At 37.0% G+C, this 15,069-nt stretch overlaps 1 protein-coding gene across 3 annotated transcripts in view; it reads right to left on the bottom strand.

Moving 5' to 3' along the window:
• LOC131047558 (uncharacterized) overlaps positions 1 to 15,069 on the bottom strand; it is a 305,899-nt gene that overhangs the window by 98,635 nt on the left and 192,195 nt on the right. For all 3 annotated transcript variants that reach the window (XM_057981396.2, XM_057981398.2, XM_059219838.1), the window contains one exon: positions 4,933 to 5,013. In XM_057981396.2, the coding sequence (XP_057837379.2) occupies positions 4,933 to 5,013 (81 nt within the window). The remainder of the gene's footprint in view (positions 1 to 4,932; positions 5,014 to 15,069) is intronic.

Genomic DNA, 15,069 nt, shown 5'->3' with positions numbered 1-15,069 from the left:
AATCTATTGCCAGGACTAAAGAAGATTGATTTAGAGTTCTGTGAAAACTGTGTTTATGGTAAACAGAAAAGAGTCAGATTTCTCAAGGTTGGGAAAGAGAAGAAGAGTGAGAAGTTAGAGCTTGTACATTCAGATGTATGGGGACCGGCTCAGGTATCATCTCTTGGTGGCTCTTGTTATTATGTTATTTTTATTGATGACTCAACCAGAAAAACATGGGTATATTTCCTAAAACAAAAATCAGATGTTTTTGAAACTTTTAAGAAATGGAAAGCTTTGGTTGAGAATGAGACAAGAAAAAAGTTGAAGTGTCTCAGATCGGATAATGGAGGTGAGTATTGCAGCAAAACATTTGAAGATTCTTGTTCCTTAAATGGGATTCGAAAGCAGAAGACAGTTCCAGGAACTCCACAGGAAAATGGTGTGTCAGAGAGAATGAATAGGACTATCATGGAACGTGCGAGGAGCATGAGATTGCATGCTGGATTGCCCTTACATTTTTGGGCAGATGTTGTACATACTGCTGTCTATTTGATAAATAGAGGAGCTTCAACCCCTTTGGATGGTGGTATTCTAGAGGAGGCATGGACTGGTAAAAAGGTAAATTATTCTTTTCTAAAAACTTTTGGTTGCGAAGCTTTTGTCCATGTTGATAAAGAAAACAGAACCAAGCTTGATGCTAAATCTCAGAAATGTACCTTCATTGGATATGGGATAGATGAATATGGCTATCGGTTATGGGATTTTGAAAATAAGAAAATAATTAGAAGTAGAGATGTTATATTCAATGAGAAGGTTATGTATAAAGAACAGATGCAGGAAAAGAAGCATGAATAGGAAAAACAAGAATATGTGATGTTGGATGAGATTCCTGAAAATGAAATGCCACAGGTACCTGATGCTCAGCAACAACAGATTGTCCCACAAACTCCTACAAGTGTTAGATGTTCTACGAGGACAAGTAGACCCCCTGAAAGATTTTCTCCTTCTTTGTATTCTATTTTATTAACGGATTCTGGTGAACCAGAAGAATATGAAAAAGCAATGCAGGTAGATGCCAAACAACAGTGGGAGCTAGGCATGAAAGAGGAGATGGACTCCTTGATGAAAAATAAGACTTGGGACTTAGTCCCTTTACCTGCAGAAAAAAGAGCCTTGCCTAACAAATGGGTTTATCGGCTGAAGGAGAAGGAAGGAGGTCAGAAAAGATATAAGGCCAAACTTGTGGTAAAAGGTTTTGCACAGAAAAAGGGTATAAATTATGATGAAATATTTTCTCCAGTTGTAAAAATGACTTCAATTAGAACTGTACTTAGTCTTGTGTCTGCAGATGATTTACATCTTGAACAATTAGATGTCAAAACAACTTTTCTCCATGGAGATTTGGAGGAGGAAATTTACATGTTGCAACCACAGGGATATGAGGTCAAAGGTAAGGAGAACTTGGTGTGCAGGTTGAAGAAAAGTCTGTATGGCCTAAAGCAAGCACCCCGACAATGGTATTTAAAATTTGATAGTTTCATGGCTGAACACGGTTATCATAGATGTCATTCTGATCATTGTGTATATTTTAAGAGATTTGATAATGGCAATTATATTATCCTGTTGCTTTATGTTGATGACATGCTTGTTGCTGGGTCTAACATGCAACATATAAATGATCTTAAATAGAAATTAGCCAAGTCATTTGCTATGAAGGATTTGGGTGCAGCTAAGCAAATTCTTGGTATGAGGATTACACGGGACAGGAAAAATAGAACCTTGAATTTGTCCCAAAGTGAGTATATAAAGAAGGTGTTGAAAAGATTTAACATGCAGGATGCAAAAGCAGTTAGTACACCTTTGGCTAGTCATTTCAAATTGATTAAGGAGATGTGCCCAAAGGCATAGGAAGAGGTTAATAAAATGTCTAACATCCCGTATTCATTAGCTGTTGGCAGTCTGATGTATGCAATGGTATGCACAAGGCCAGATATTGCACATGCAGTGGGAGTTGTGAGCAGGTTTATGAGTAATCCGGGTATGGAACATTGGAATGCTGTGAAATGGATTCTTCGGTATTTGAACGGAACTACTACGAAGACATTATGTTTCAAAGGATCTAATGCTGCTCTGAGTGGATTTGTTGACTCTGATCTGGTGGGTGATATTGATTCACGGAGGAGTACTACACGGTATGTTTTTACTATAGGGGGAACTGCAGTCAGTTGGATTTCTAGGCTGCAAAAGGTTGTTGCACTTTCAACCACTGAAGCTGAGTATGTTGCTGCTACAGAAGCCAGCAAGGAGATGATTTGGTTGCAATGTCTTTTGAAGGAATTGGGTCAGACACAAGAGGATAGCCCATTGTATACTGATAGCCAGAGTGCCATTCATCTTGCAAAGAACTCAGCTTTTCATTCAAGGAAAAAGCACATTCAGCTCAGGTACCACTTCATTCGGACTGTTTTGGAGGAGGGTTAGTTACGGCTTGAGAAGATTCACACAAGTGAGAATCCTGCCGATATGTTCACAAAGGCAATTCCACAGGAGAAGCTGATTTCTTCATTAGTTTCTGTTGGTCTTCTTGATTGATAATTGTGGAATTTATACCAGTTAAGTCCTAGTGTTTTATCCAGCGGATGTTGTATGTATAGTGGTGTCGTGTAAGTATCAGTCTCCAAGTGGGAGATTGTTCAGTGTGGAGCCTGATCAGTCTCCAAGTGGGAGATTGTTGAAATGTGGCGACTGATCAGCAAAGTACTGTACACTCTGCACGTATTTCGTTGATGAAATTTTTTTCGCCGTTTTTCATTGATGAAAACCGACATTGTAATAAAACCCTAAAAAGGCCGACTTTGTTTGTTGCCCTAAAAACGCATGTTATAAGCGGCTGGGATGCTTAAGGCATTGTAAGGTTGATGTACTATTTTTGTTGGATAATAAGAAAGATTGGACGGCTGTGTATGGTGGACGTAACCCATTCTGGGTGAACCACGTTAAATCTCTGTGTTATCTGTGTCCTGTTTTAGTTCTTTATCTTTCGTATTTAAATCTGCATATAATTGTTAGTTCATATTTGCTTCGGATCTGCTTGAAACCCTAACACAGTTCTCCCTGCAAATTTTATCAATTCATCCAGATTGCTATTATTTAAGGCTGATCCTCCCAACTTAGTTGTGATTAGCTGCTCAAAATTACTCTTTACCATATCTAGATTATCTTCAATAAATGTGTATTGTTGAGGTGTGTAGAAATATAGAATATCCTGCTCAATAATTTTTAGCTTCTCTATGTTCTCCTTAACAATCTTTAGAGTGGGCTCTTGTAACTCAAACAGAACTTAGCACTTAGCTATCCATTTTGGAACCTGATCATTTCAAATTATCTATCACCTCCAATTTAATCAACTCCTCTACTCCCCAAAACTCCATTGATCTAAACTGGTTAATATGCCACTACACAAGGGAATATTAGCAGTACTGGTGTATTGTACATGAGATGAAGCTGTAAATGATCTACTTAACAAGTTCGCAAATGATTTCCTAGCTACCAATCACAATAACAACTTTGTGTTGGTGCTTGCAGTAATCAATTCAATCAGAACGGATGCATCTTAGAATGTCCTGCAGTTTTTGGATTGATAATAAATATGCAGCATAACTTGAATAGAAATGTTAAGAGATAACTATTGACATTCATAACAGCATGTAGCAGATAGCAATTGCCAAACAAAACACTTATCAAAGAATAGTCTGCAAGTTTGGTGATGACCAATAAAAAGTGCAACATAGCTAAAGGGACCACATGGTAAGGGTAAGCCGCTAAAGAGTGATACTTAAGAGGGAAATGAGAATAAGAGGAAGAAATATCAATTGCAAAATTCATCTGGTACTTCCAACTCACACTTTGGGTCTTGATATTTGCAAAAACTATGCTCAAAGTGTCTACTGAAGAGAATTGTGTGTTTTGGATATACCCTGAGGCCTGAACAATAACACAATCAGTTTGTTGTATTTTCTATTGATGCCCTAGAGTGTATTATGAAATTCTAATTGATGAAGAACACACTGTGACCATGCAAGACAGTAAGTTCAGATTTCTTGTAGGATGCTTATTAAGTTATTTGCTAATTATTTCTTAGTTGCACTGAGTATATGCAAGGTCAAGGTCATCAATTCAAATGGGTGTATGTGCCTCAACAAATCCTGGACAAATCTCCCTGACAATAGATACAGAGGAAACCTTGTGAAACTCAAGGGGTTATTTACCTGCACCCTCCCATTTTTCTAATTCAAATACATTTATGCACTATAACCTTGAGCTTTAACAAGAAAAACTATTGAGAGAATTACAATCTTCTTGCACACGATATAAATTTTCTAAGACATGGATAGAATACAGGAACCTCATATTACGAATCAAGTGAATTTCCTAATGATCTGTGGAAATTAAAAATCACTAGTTATCACATTTCAAATACTCGAGTTAGAAGATAGCGTATCTTTAAAAATTGGACTCAAAACAAACTTGGCGGCTCAAAATTTTTAATTGGTCTTGGAACTCAGCAAAAATAAGAAAAAAATCACGAATTTAAATATATATATAAATTCAAATAAAATACAAAAAACAATGTTAAAAAGCATAGTAAATGAATTTAGAGATCGCTAGCAAGGAGATTGTGGAAAAATCCTTTAAATCCATAGCAAGGCAAAAACATTGAAAAGAAATCAAGAAAATTAAAATAAATTTTCTGCTAGCTGGCGGGATTTTAGTATAAACACGCAATTTTTTCTGTGCAAATCTCCACAAGTACTTGCCAGAACCTCAAAATGTCATGTTTTCGGCAACTTACTAGGCTATATAGATTGGTTAGTGAGTACTCATTAGTTTGGCAAGTTCTCTACAGTTTATGAAATTAGGTAGAGAGGATTCCAAAAGAGAATATCTAACCAGATAATCTGCTGCTGTTGCACGCTTCACACAACCCAATCCTCCATACGATATTTCTCCCCAACCTTTCCAGCCACATTCCTGTAAACAAAATTGAGGTTTTTTTCATGATAACTAGGCACAGAAAATTGAAAAAAAGAAAACAATTCCTAAATGATGAAGCAACTGATTACAGCATTTTCAATATCTGTACATATCCGAAGATCAAAGTGATAAACATATTATTTAATGTTGGAAGAGAAGCATTTGAGACTATCATCCATACCTTATATTCTCTAAAATATTGATTCTACATGTTCACTGTAATTTAAAGCTACTAACTTGCATAAAACAAAATGATGACTGTGTCAAAAGAAAGAAAGCATGAAATTAAATTGATGTCCACAGTAAACAAAGCTGATCTATACAACTTGAAAGCACATATAGTCACAATGGAAAACTACTAGAGGGAAAAGAACCCTAGGATTTGAAAAACAACTAAACATAGTTGAAGGGGACAAATTGAACGATGGTAAAACCCTAATCATATGATCCAAATAGAAGTAGAAATAGCTATGTCAAAGAAATACAAATCAAGGAAAGAAATTACTGAAGACAAAAGCTGGAGACCAAGGTAGTAAACCAGCACAGCCATTCATTGCAAATCTCTGAAAAAGATTGACAATAAATAAACTCATTTTGTGCTGCACTGGGTGGAAAACCAACATTTTTTCCAAGCAACTGTATGCTATTTATAATTTTGGTTTGCCAAACAAAATCCCAATTCCAAGCAATGGTACTAAGATATTTAAGGTTATTTTGAAAATAGAGCAATATAGTAAGTCTTTCTGTGAAAGTTTATTGGAATTCGGCAATTTTTTAAATTTCCCAAGTTTTGCCACCTTGTTTGAGTCCGAATAAAAAATGACTTACAATGTTTGAGTCTCAACATTATGATCTTCTACTTTAGTTTTTTTTTCTGCAATGTCAGTATCAATTTCTTTAACAAGTTTGACTTAAGTAACAATGAGTAGCCTGGGAATCCAGAAATTGGAAATACAGGTGTAGAAAGGGAAAGAGGAAGCAATCAAAGTAATGCAATTGGGAGTGCTATGAATTTTAGTTGCCCTTCCAAGACACTAGAGGATTTGGCCAAGTGTCCACTCAATAAGAAGACCCCATTTTTGGAATGAAAACGAAAAACAATTAAATTGAAAAAATCAGTTTTTTCTTATTTCTCAAGCATTCTTCACCAGCTAACAATAGGTCAGACTTGATTAAATACCAAAAGTCTTGGGAGAGTTCAACCAGAAACCCATCAGATCTTGGAGCTTTGTCTTGACTAAAGGAGAAAATTACTCTTTCCAATTCAACCTCCTTGATAGAAAAATATGAATTTGAATTTCTGAACTCTGTATACAAAACAATCTTTAAGATAGAAGGAAGAATCAAGAGTTATGTACTTGCATACATCAGAATCAGTCAGTAAATCCTGAAAGTATTTTTTGACTACATTTATTGACAGAATCAAGAAAGTTAATAGTGTTATCATCTAGAAGAATTAAATGGTCCATTTTGGTGTGTTGTATATGGTCCATATAAGAGTCACAGAATAATTTAGTGTTGGCATCTTCATTGCAGATCCGGTTTGCCTTGGTTTCTGGGGCCAATAGGACTCTTTATTCAGTTGAAGGCTAGAAAGTTGATAAACAAGTTAAACTTCCTCCTTTTACATATCAGCCATGCAAACCTTCTCCCTGATTTACTGTTGCAAGATTCCTAGTTTACAAAGCGAATCTGACTTATCAGAAAATACGTTCCCAAAACATCCATGTTCCAAAACTTTGGTTCCTGTTTTAGAAAATAGAGTTTGCCAACTAAATTGTACATAAAACATCCAGAAATTAAAGGCCATTCTACCTGTTGTGACGTTATCACACATCACCCCCTTGCAAATGGGGACCCCAACTTTTTTGCTTGTAGGGTAGTCGTTTTGTTAGATTGCTTAGCTTGGCAGTAGTTTCTTAGGTCGTTAGCCTTATTGGTATTGTCAAAACTGAGTTAAAGAGGTATGTGAAATCAATCATATGGATGTTGTCAATGATGCTAAGCTTGCTAGGTTGTCAATATTGTCCAAGGGATGAAATTTGCTCGGTGTTGTACAAACTTGTCAAGGTTGTTAAAGATGCAAAGAGGTTCCTAAAGTGTTGGAGTGGAAATTTCACTTGCAATTACTGAAGTGTTTCATGTGGATCTTACTCTACAATGTTGAGGTTGTCAAGGTTGAAATGTTACATTTTTTCTAAATGTTGAGCAGCCTAAGGATTTTCACACAAGGCAAGAAGGGGTAAATGTTAATCAAGTGCTAATCATGAACAAAATCTGAGTCTTGCAAGGCATTGATCAATGCATGATTGAATGAAATTCTGATCCTAATTAATGCAACAATGAGAAATCTCACTTGATGCATAAGTGATTCAAACCCCGCCCTTATTAGATTGATATTTGCATATCTTATTATTAATGGTCAATAATGTATTTTTAGTTAGATTAGATTCTTTCTAATTTAGTCTTTTGTTATCGATTGTTTCTTTCGGAAACATCGTCAATGTAATTGCCTATACGTACACTCTCATTTGTTAAATAAATCATGCAATTACCATTGTAACATGCTATCAGAGCGGAAGAACTTCTGGGCATTTTTGTTTTTCCTATAATTCGCATTTCATTCTGAAAATCGTATGAGGACTTCAAGCTTGTTGTTGGTTGAAAATTTTGTACACTTGGGGGATGTGCAAAATTGTGGTTTCAACCACAGTGAGTGAGTATGATACTCTCCTAATTTAGGGAAGGCTCCCCCTATCTACAAACTAAACTAATCTAATATGGGTGAGACAGCAGTCTTTCTTCTTCTTTCCAGAAAAACTATACTCTTTTCTCTTCACAGAAAAGCAATAGCAATTGGAAATAAATAATAGCAAATACAAAAATGAGACTTTTTTGTAGGATTTTTGGAACATAAAGGGAAGGAAAGTTTCCATGAAGGCACAAAGACCTCCGTCACTTCCCCGAGACGGGAAAACAGAAATGAAAGCTCAAAATCTTCAACTATCTATTCTCTTATCAACCTTTTCAAAATGATAACAATGTACAACACACAGCAGCTCAAAGTCTATCTATATGATGCACTTCACCTTACATGCACAAGTCTTAAAAATAAAAGAAACACAAAGTCTACTAGTTATCTCCTTACTTGAGCTTTCTACACTAGCTTCAAACGTGATAAACAGCTCAAAGTCTGCAAGACCAAGTCTGAAAACTAAACCTATATCTCCAAATGCAATTAGCAGCTCAAAGTCTGCAAGATTGAATTTAAATCCCTCTTGAACAATAGAACAAAAATCACAATCAACTCCAGAAAATGTCGTCACATAACAACTTAAATTGACACAAAGTCTCAACACAACTTTTTAGGCACCCTGACGGTGTCTAGACTCTGTTCTGACCATGGCTTGCACAAACTGACTTATGACTTCCAAAACTTGGACCTTTCAAAACTGACAAAATGGTGTCGAGAAGGGTTGTGAAGCTCTAACAAAACCCTAAAAAGCAAAAACAAGGAGGGTCCCCATTCGCAATGGGACGATGTGTGAAAAAGGTCACAACATGTCCCTGATATCACCAACCAACTTCTGTAACACCAACACCAATGGTACTGATAATCTATGCCAAACCAAATCAATCCCAACCATAGGTGTCGCTAGAGCATAAATCTCATGAGGAAGCAACTTGGAGTGCTAACAAGGTTTGCTTCTCAACTCTACGCCAAGCAAGCTATCATACACTCTGTCTAGCACATGCACCACTGAACTATGCATTTGAAATAGATCATGCACATGAGGATCAAATGTAAAACTATATGCACTCCTCACTATGTACACCTCAGAAAACTCCTCTGTGAACCCTGTCTGAAGACCCAATGCACTAGTAGGGCCCCAAACGCTACAATTAATGCTCATCTCAGGTCTGGGGTCAAGAGAGTGATCAACATCTAACTCAAAGAGGGGATTATCATAGGATAAAGTAGCATCTGTCTCAAACAAGGGATTGTTCACAAACTAAACAATACCTCCATGCTGATCCAAATCATACAACTCTGAACCCCTGGAGTCATGAGTGAACGCGAACTCCTCCTGGATCATCTCACGCTCCTTCTCCTGAATAATCTCATGCTCTATCTTCCTGCCCCCTTTACTAATGAGAGAGATAGTAGGCAAGATCCCATCTGCAATTCCCCTCAACAGATATTTCCTGTTATTCAACTCAAATTTCATTTCCAATCTAGGTACGTTGAGGGTAAATATAATATCCCAATTATTTTTATTTTTATTTTTAAGGCCAACACTAAAAATCAACAAGAAATTAACCCGTTAAGGTTAGAAATCATAAACTGAAACATGCTGGGAAAGGAACCCTTCCACTTTCTGATCACCAAGTGCCCAATGTGGGAAGGTGAGAGCATACGGTGTTGAGGGGACCATTAGCTTAAGAAACTGAAATACAATGCAATGCTTGGGCGGCAAGCCAGCCCCTTCCGCTTACCCAGCGGGAAAACAAGGAAACTTGGCGGTGAACCAGCCAAGTAAGATACACAAAATAAGAATCACTCAACCGCAATATTTCAGCGGGAGGACTGCAATTACATAACAACTTCAACTCGACCGCTTACGCAGCGAGAGGACCATTACACATAACTATCACTCGACCACTTATGCAGTGGGAGGACTGAAATTACAAATTTGCTTGATAGTAGGCGGCAAGCCAGCCTCTTCCACTTTTTCAGTGGGATGAGAATTACAAAGCAGAACTGGTTAGTAGTACTACTACTTAACCTTACAAAAATAGAGATAAGAGAAGGAAAGTAATGCAGATTATCACAATAAGAACATGAATTTCTGCTAAAACCAATCTGCAGGCTGGAATTACAAATCAACAACCTATGAAAATGCTAAAAAGCTCATAACTCCCTCAATATACATCCAAATCACTTCAAACCAGTCCCAAACCCACAATATATCAAGTGCAACAACAACTAACCAAAACCATGTTACCAAAAACCCCTCATTAATTTGGCATGCATCCCAATGCAAACAGAAAACCCACGCCTAGCCTAAGAATTTTGATTTGGTCTAGGAAATTCAAAGCTTAATTAAAATTGCTATAAACTCACAAAATGTATCACCATTGCTGGGAAGGAGGATGGAGCTGATACCCATAACTGTCAGCCGCTTCAGCAGAGAGGTGTGATCGAGAATGTACTTCAGCCAAAGGCAAAACCAGCAAGTCTCCAGAATCATTTCAACACCAAAAATGTCTATGGCAAGCTCTGAGAATGTAGTAGAATACAGCACGCAGCTAGGTACTATGTTTCAAGTACGAAACCGGGAAGCACTAGGGAGACGCACCTCGAAGCCTCAAGTTTTGTCACCAAACCGACAGCATAACATTACAAATTTTCAAGATGCCTCAAATGGGAGCCCAAGGCTCTTATTTATAACTTCTCACCATCAAAATTCAAATGCAAATTCCCCCAAACTCCACTTCCTTCATTTGCATTTCATTTCACCTCATGTGGACCCCAACTGTAGCACCATTTCCCACAAGTCAAACTTCACGCCAAAGGCATGGACCCACATTAAACACTTTGGCAAATATTAGAGATGCAATATAAAAATAATATTCCTCTAAGTAATTTCGATATCCCTTATTACACATGAATTTTGCCAAACTTAGGAGATAATAGACATTAATCCCAAATTCCATAAATCAATAGCAATTAATCAGATTAATTAAATATTAAACCTTAGGATAAGGAAATAATATTTAATTGCGTTACATATGGCTCCCGTACTGATTACTACCAAAACCAGGATGAAACTGAGGCAAGAAGACCACTGAACTACTGCAGGATCAGGAACCTGTCCACTGCCAGAAATAGAATTATGCCATACTACCACTTACTAAAAATAGTAAGTCAAGAACTAATGGTCCGAAAAGCATGATCTTCGCGCCCAATGACAGAGCATGGAGAGCTCAATAGGACAGTATCACCAAAATAGCCATTCCCCGACTTACTAAAAATAGTAAATCCTCGCTTCATCAATGCTGGACCCTCATTCTTCATTCCACCTAGCCTACGGGTCTCAGGAATAGGCTAATGGACCACTGGAAGGTCATCAATGAGAAGGGGGCATTACAGTAAATTCTCCGATGTCTTGGAGCCATTTCATACCCAATACTATATACACCGCACCCATGTTGACCACATAGAAGTCAACCTGTAACTCATAATCATTCAGTTGTAAGGTGAGATTACCTATCCGCTTGGTGCATGTGAGGGTATATCCATCTGCAACTCGGACTCTAAACCCATTGAAGTCCTCTGTCTGAAGTGTACATTTGGTCACAAACCTCTCATCGATAAAATTATGCGTTGCTCCAGTGTCAAGCATAGCAATGCAATGCTATCCATTGACTGTTCCCTTGAATCCTAAGTTACTGGTACTTCACATTTTTCCCCCAAATCCAGATACGATACGTATCGGATTCGGATTCGCCCTGGAATCCCTGTGGATTCGGACAAGGCACTGATTTTTTCCTCCTGACACCTATCCGCTTTTTGAGTCACGAATCTTGATGCATTCGGTGTAGACGTGGCGATTCCACAGGGTTTTTTTGACGAATCCGCATCATTCACAAATTTTGAGGGTTTTTTTCACGGGTCGAATCGTGTTTTTTAACGTGTTAAAGCCTAAAGCAAAGCCAAAAGTTAAAAAACGCGAAACCATTCCTTCCATGCCACGCACAGTGAAAAATACTAAGGAAAACCGAAAAACGGAAACCATTCTTTCCGCTACGACGACACAAAGGTGAGAGGAGGTGCGACGACACAAAGGAGGTGATGGGAGGCGTGACAGGAGGCGCAAAGGCACAGAGGAGGCGAGACGGGAGGTGCCACAGCAGGAGGGCAATGGCCGACGACCAACCCCCATTCTTTTCGGCTTCCGCATCCTCCATTTTTCCGGCTTCCGCTGCAAGTACGAAAACATGTTTTCTATTAAAAAATTTATTATAGTTTGTTAAAAAAATTATTATAGTTTGTTAAATTTTATTATAGTTTTTTTAAAAAATTATTATAGTTTGTTAAATTTTATAATATTTTTTTTTAAAAACTATTCATATTTAAAATAATAATAATTAAATAATACTAAATACAAATCAAAATGATATTTAATTTTAATTTGTAGTATTATTATTTAATTTATTTTAAATAGGTATATTTTAATTACTTATTGTGTAATTTAGAAGTTTGTAAAAATTTAAATGTTGTTATTACTTTCATAATTATAATAATTTCACTTTCATTTTAAATAAATTATTGAATTTAATTTTATATATTTAACATTTATAATCTATTGTTTAATATTAAATATTAATAATTATTTTTTAATTTGTTGTAGAAATCATAATGGCAACGACTACTAGCTCTACTCCTCAACGGACTTTCAAAACTGACCCAAATTCACCTTTATGGAAATATGTCAAAATAATAGACCAAGTAAAAGGTGGTGGAACATTTAATTGGATATGCAACTTCTGTAGTGTGAAAAAAACTAGCTCCTACAGTCGTGTCAAAGCACATTTTTGTGCCATTCCCCAACAAGGAATCAAACCATGTCTAGGAAAGGATGGAAATGGGATGTCACTTCAAGAAATAGCAGGATATATTAGAGAGCAAGAGGAAGCAAATGCAAGAGTTGGTCGTGCCTCAAACCATCCTTTGTTGACAAGAAGAGGAAGTAGATCAAAGAGGCCCCCTACTTCTCCATCTTATAGCGATTTTCCTGATATCATGGTAGAGAGCCACCCATTCTTGGACCCAATTAGTGAAGAACCTATTATTGTAAAGAGAAGCAGGGGACCATTAGAGAGAGCATTTAAGAATGATGCTAGAGAGATTACAGATCAATCCGTTGGAAGATGTCTATATGCAAACAGTTTGTCATTTAATGTGGTACGATCACCATATTGGCAGGATATGTTGAGAAAGGTAAATGAGGCTCCACAAGGGTACACAGGGCCAGGTTATGAGAAAGTGCGTAGCACCTTACTAGCAAAGGAGGTAAAAAACATAGACAATGCATTGGCTCCCATTAGAAATTCATGGAAACAAACAGGGGTGTCCATTTCAGATGGATGGAAGGATACCAAAAATCAGCCATTAATTAATGTAATTGCAATGTGCCCTAAAGGGGCAATGTTTCTGAAAACTGTGGATTGTGAGGAACAGGTGAAGGATGCACAATTTATTGCTAACATCCTTATACAATGCATTCAGGATGTGGGACCTCAAAATGTTGTCCAAGTAATAACGGACAATGCAAAGAATTGTAGAGATGCAGGTATGTTGATTGAGACACGGTTTGAACACATATTTTGGACACCTTGTGCTGTCCACTCTCTCAACCTCATGCTACAAAAGATAGGCAGGAACATACATTGGATCAAACAAATTTATGTTGAGGCTGAAGAGATCCAAATGTTCATCACAAACCATAACATGTCACAGGCCATTTTCTAATCATTTTCACAGTTGGAGTTGCTAAAGGTAATTGAAAAACTTCAATTTTTAAAATCTACATTTCACTTTGATGATTACTTAATTTTTTTTTTTTTTATCATATCTTCTTTGTATTCTAATTTTTATTTTTAATTTTTGAATAGGTTGCCGAGACTCGATTTGCATCCAACACAATCGTCTTGAGGCGACTTGTGAAGGTGCGACAGCCACTTGCTAGCATGGTAATTAGTCAAAGTTGGTCCCTATGGAGGCAATCCAATACTGAAAGGGCAACAAATGTAAAGCACATGATCCTAGATGACACTTGGTGGGATCGAGTGGAATATCTTTTGAGTTTCATTGAGCCCATCATGAGTATGATCCATTATACTGACATGGATCACCCATGTTTGGGAGAGGTATACGATGGCATTGACTCGATGATTGAGAAAATGAAAGCCATCATCAATGCAAAAGAGCAAGATCCCGAAGAAACTTTCTTCAAAGAGGTTCAATCAATTTGTGTTGAGCGGTGGAACAAAATGACCACCCCACTACATCTTGCATTTGCATTGACTCCCAAATTTTATAGTGATGAAATGCTTGCTAAGCCATCAAGGGTACCACCATATAGAGATTCAAAAGTCAATGAAGGGTGTAGGACAGCACTTACTAAACTCTTCCCCGATTCTGAAATGGAGGATTTAATGACAAGTGAGTTTGCTATTTTTGTAGCCTCCAATGGTCAAAGTGTTTCTGCTCTCCGTGACAAGTATAAAAAGGATTCTCATGCTTGGTAGTACCTCAATGGCCATACCTCCCCAAACCTTCAAACTCTTGCAATCAAAGTTTTATCGCAAGTAAGTTTCTTAATTTTTATTGCTCTCTAAATTTATATTTTTTACTATTTTATGATTGTCACCCTCTCACTTTGTGTCAATTATTCAATAGGTTGCTAGTTCCTCTTCATCTGAGCGAAATTGGAGCACATACTCCTTTATCCACTCAGTGAAACGCAACCGACTGGCAACAAGTAAGGCGGAAGAGCTCGTTTATGTGCATTCAAACTTGCACCTTCTTACTCATAAACAAAATGAGTACAAGGATGGGAGCACAAAGTTTTGGGATGTAGATCCAAAGCAAACTGATTTGGATTTTTCAGCTGCCACACAATCTTTACTTTCTGGGGAGTCTGATAGCCAATTTGCTGCTAGTGCAAGTGGCAGTGAGGCTGCATGTGGTTCCAATACTCTACCTACATCATCTAATGTCAATGATGATATTGATCTTGATCTTCCTAGTGACCCATATGATGCTATTGCTGATTATTAGTTGTGTTATTTTATTGTTGAACCAATGAACAATGAATTTGATATCTATCATAACATTCAAAGTTTGACAAATGGATATTTCATATTAGATTAGACTTATAGTAAATTTGTAATTTTGTTATAGTTATAAACTTATATCAATATGAATCATATATGATAGTTCCAAGTTTTGTTTAGCAAATGGATGATATGTGGGATTCTAAATTT

This window comes from Cryptomeria japonica, chromosome 4, assembly GCF_030272615.1.
Source record: "Cryptomeria japonica chromosome 4, Sugi_1.0, whole genome shotgun sequence".
Lineage (NCBI taxonomy): Eukaryota > Viridiplantae > Streptophyta > Pinopsida > Cupressales > Cupressaceae > Cryptomeria > Cryptomeria japonica.
The sequence above is the reverse complement of the archived record's forward strand: the minus strand, read 5'-3'. Positions and strand labels throughout refer to the sequence as shown.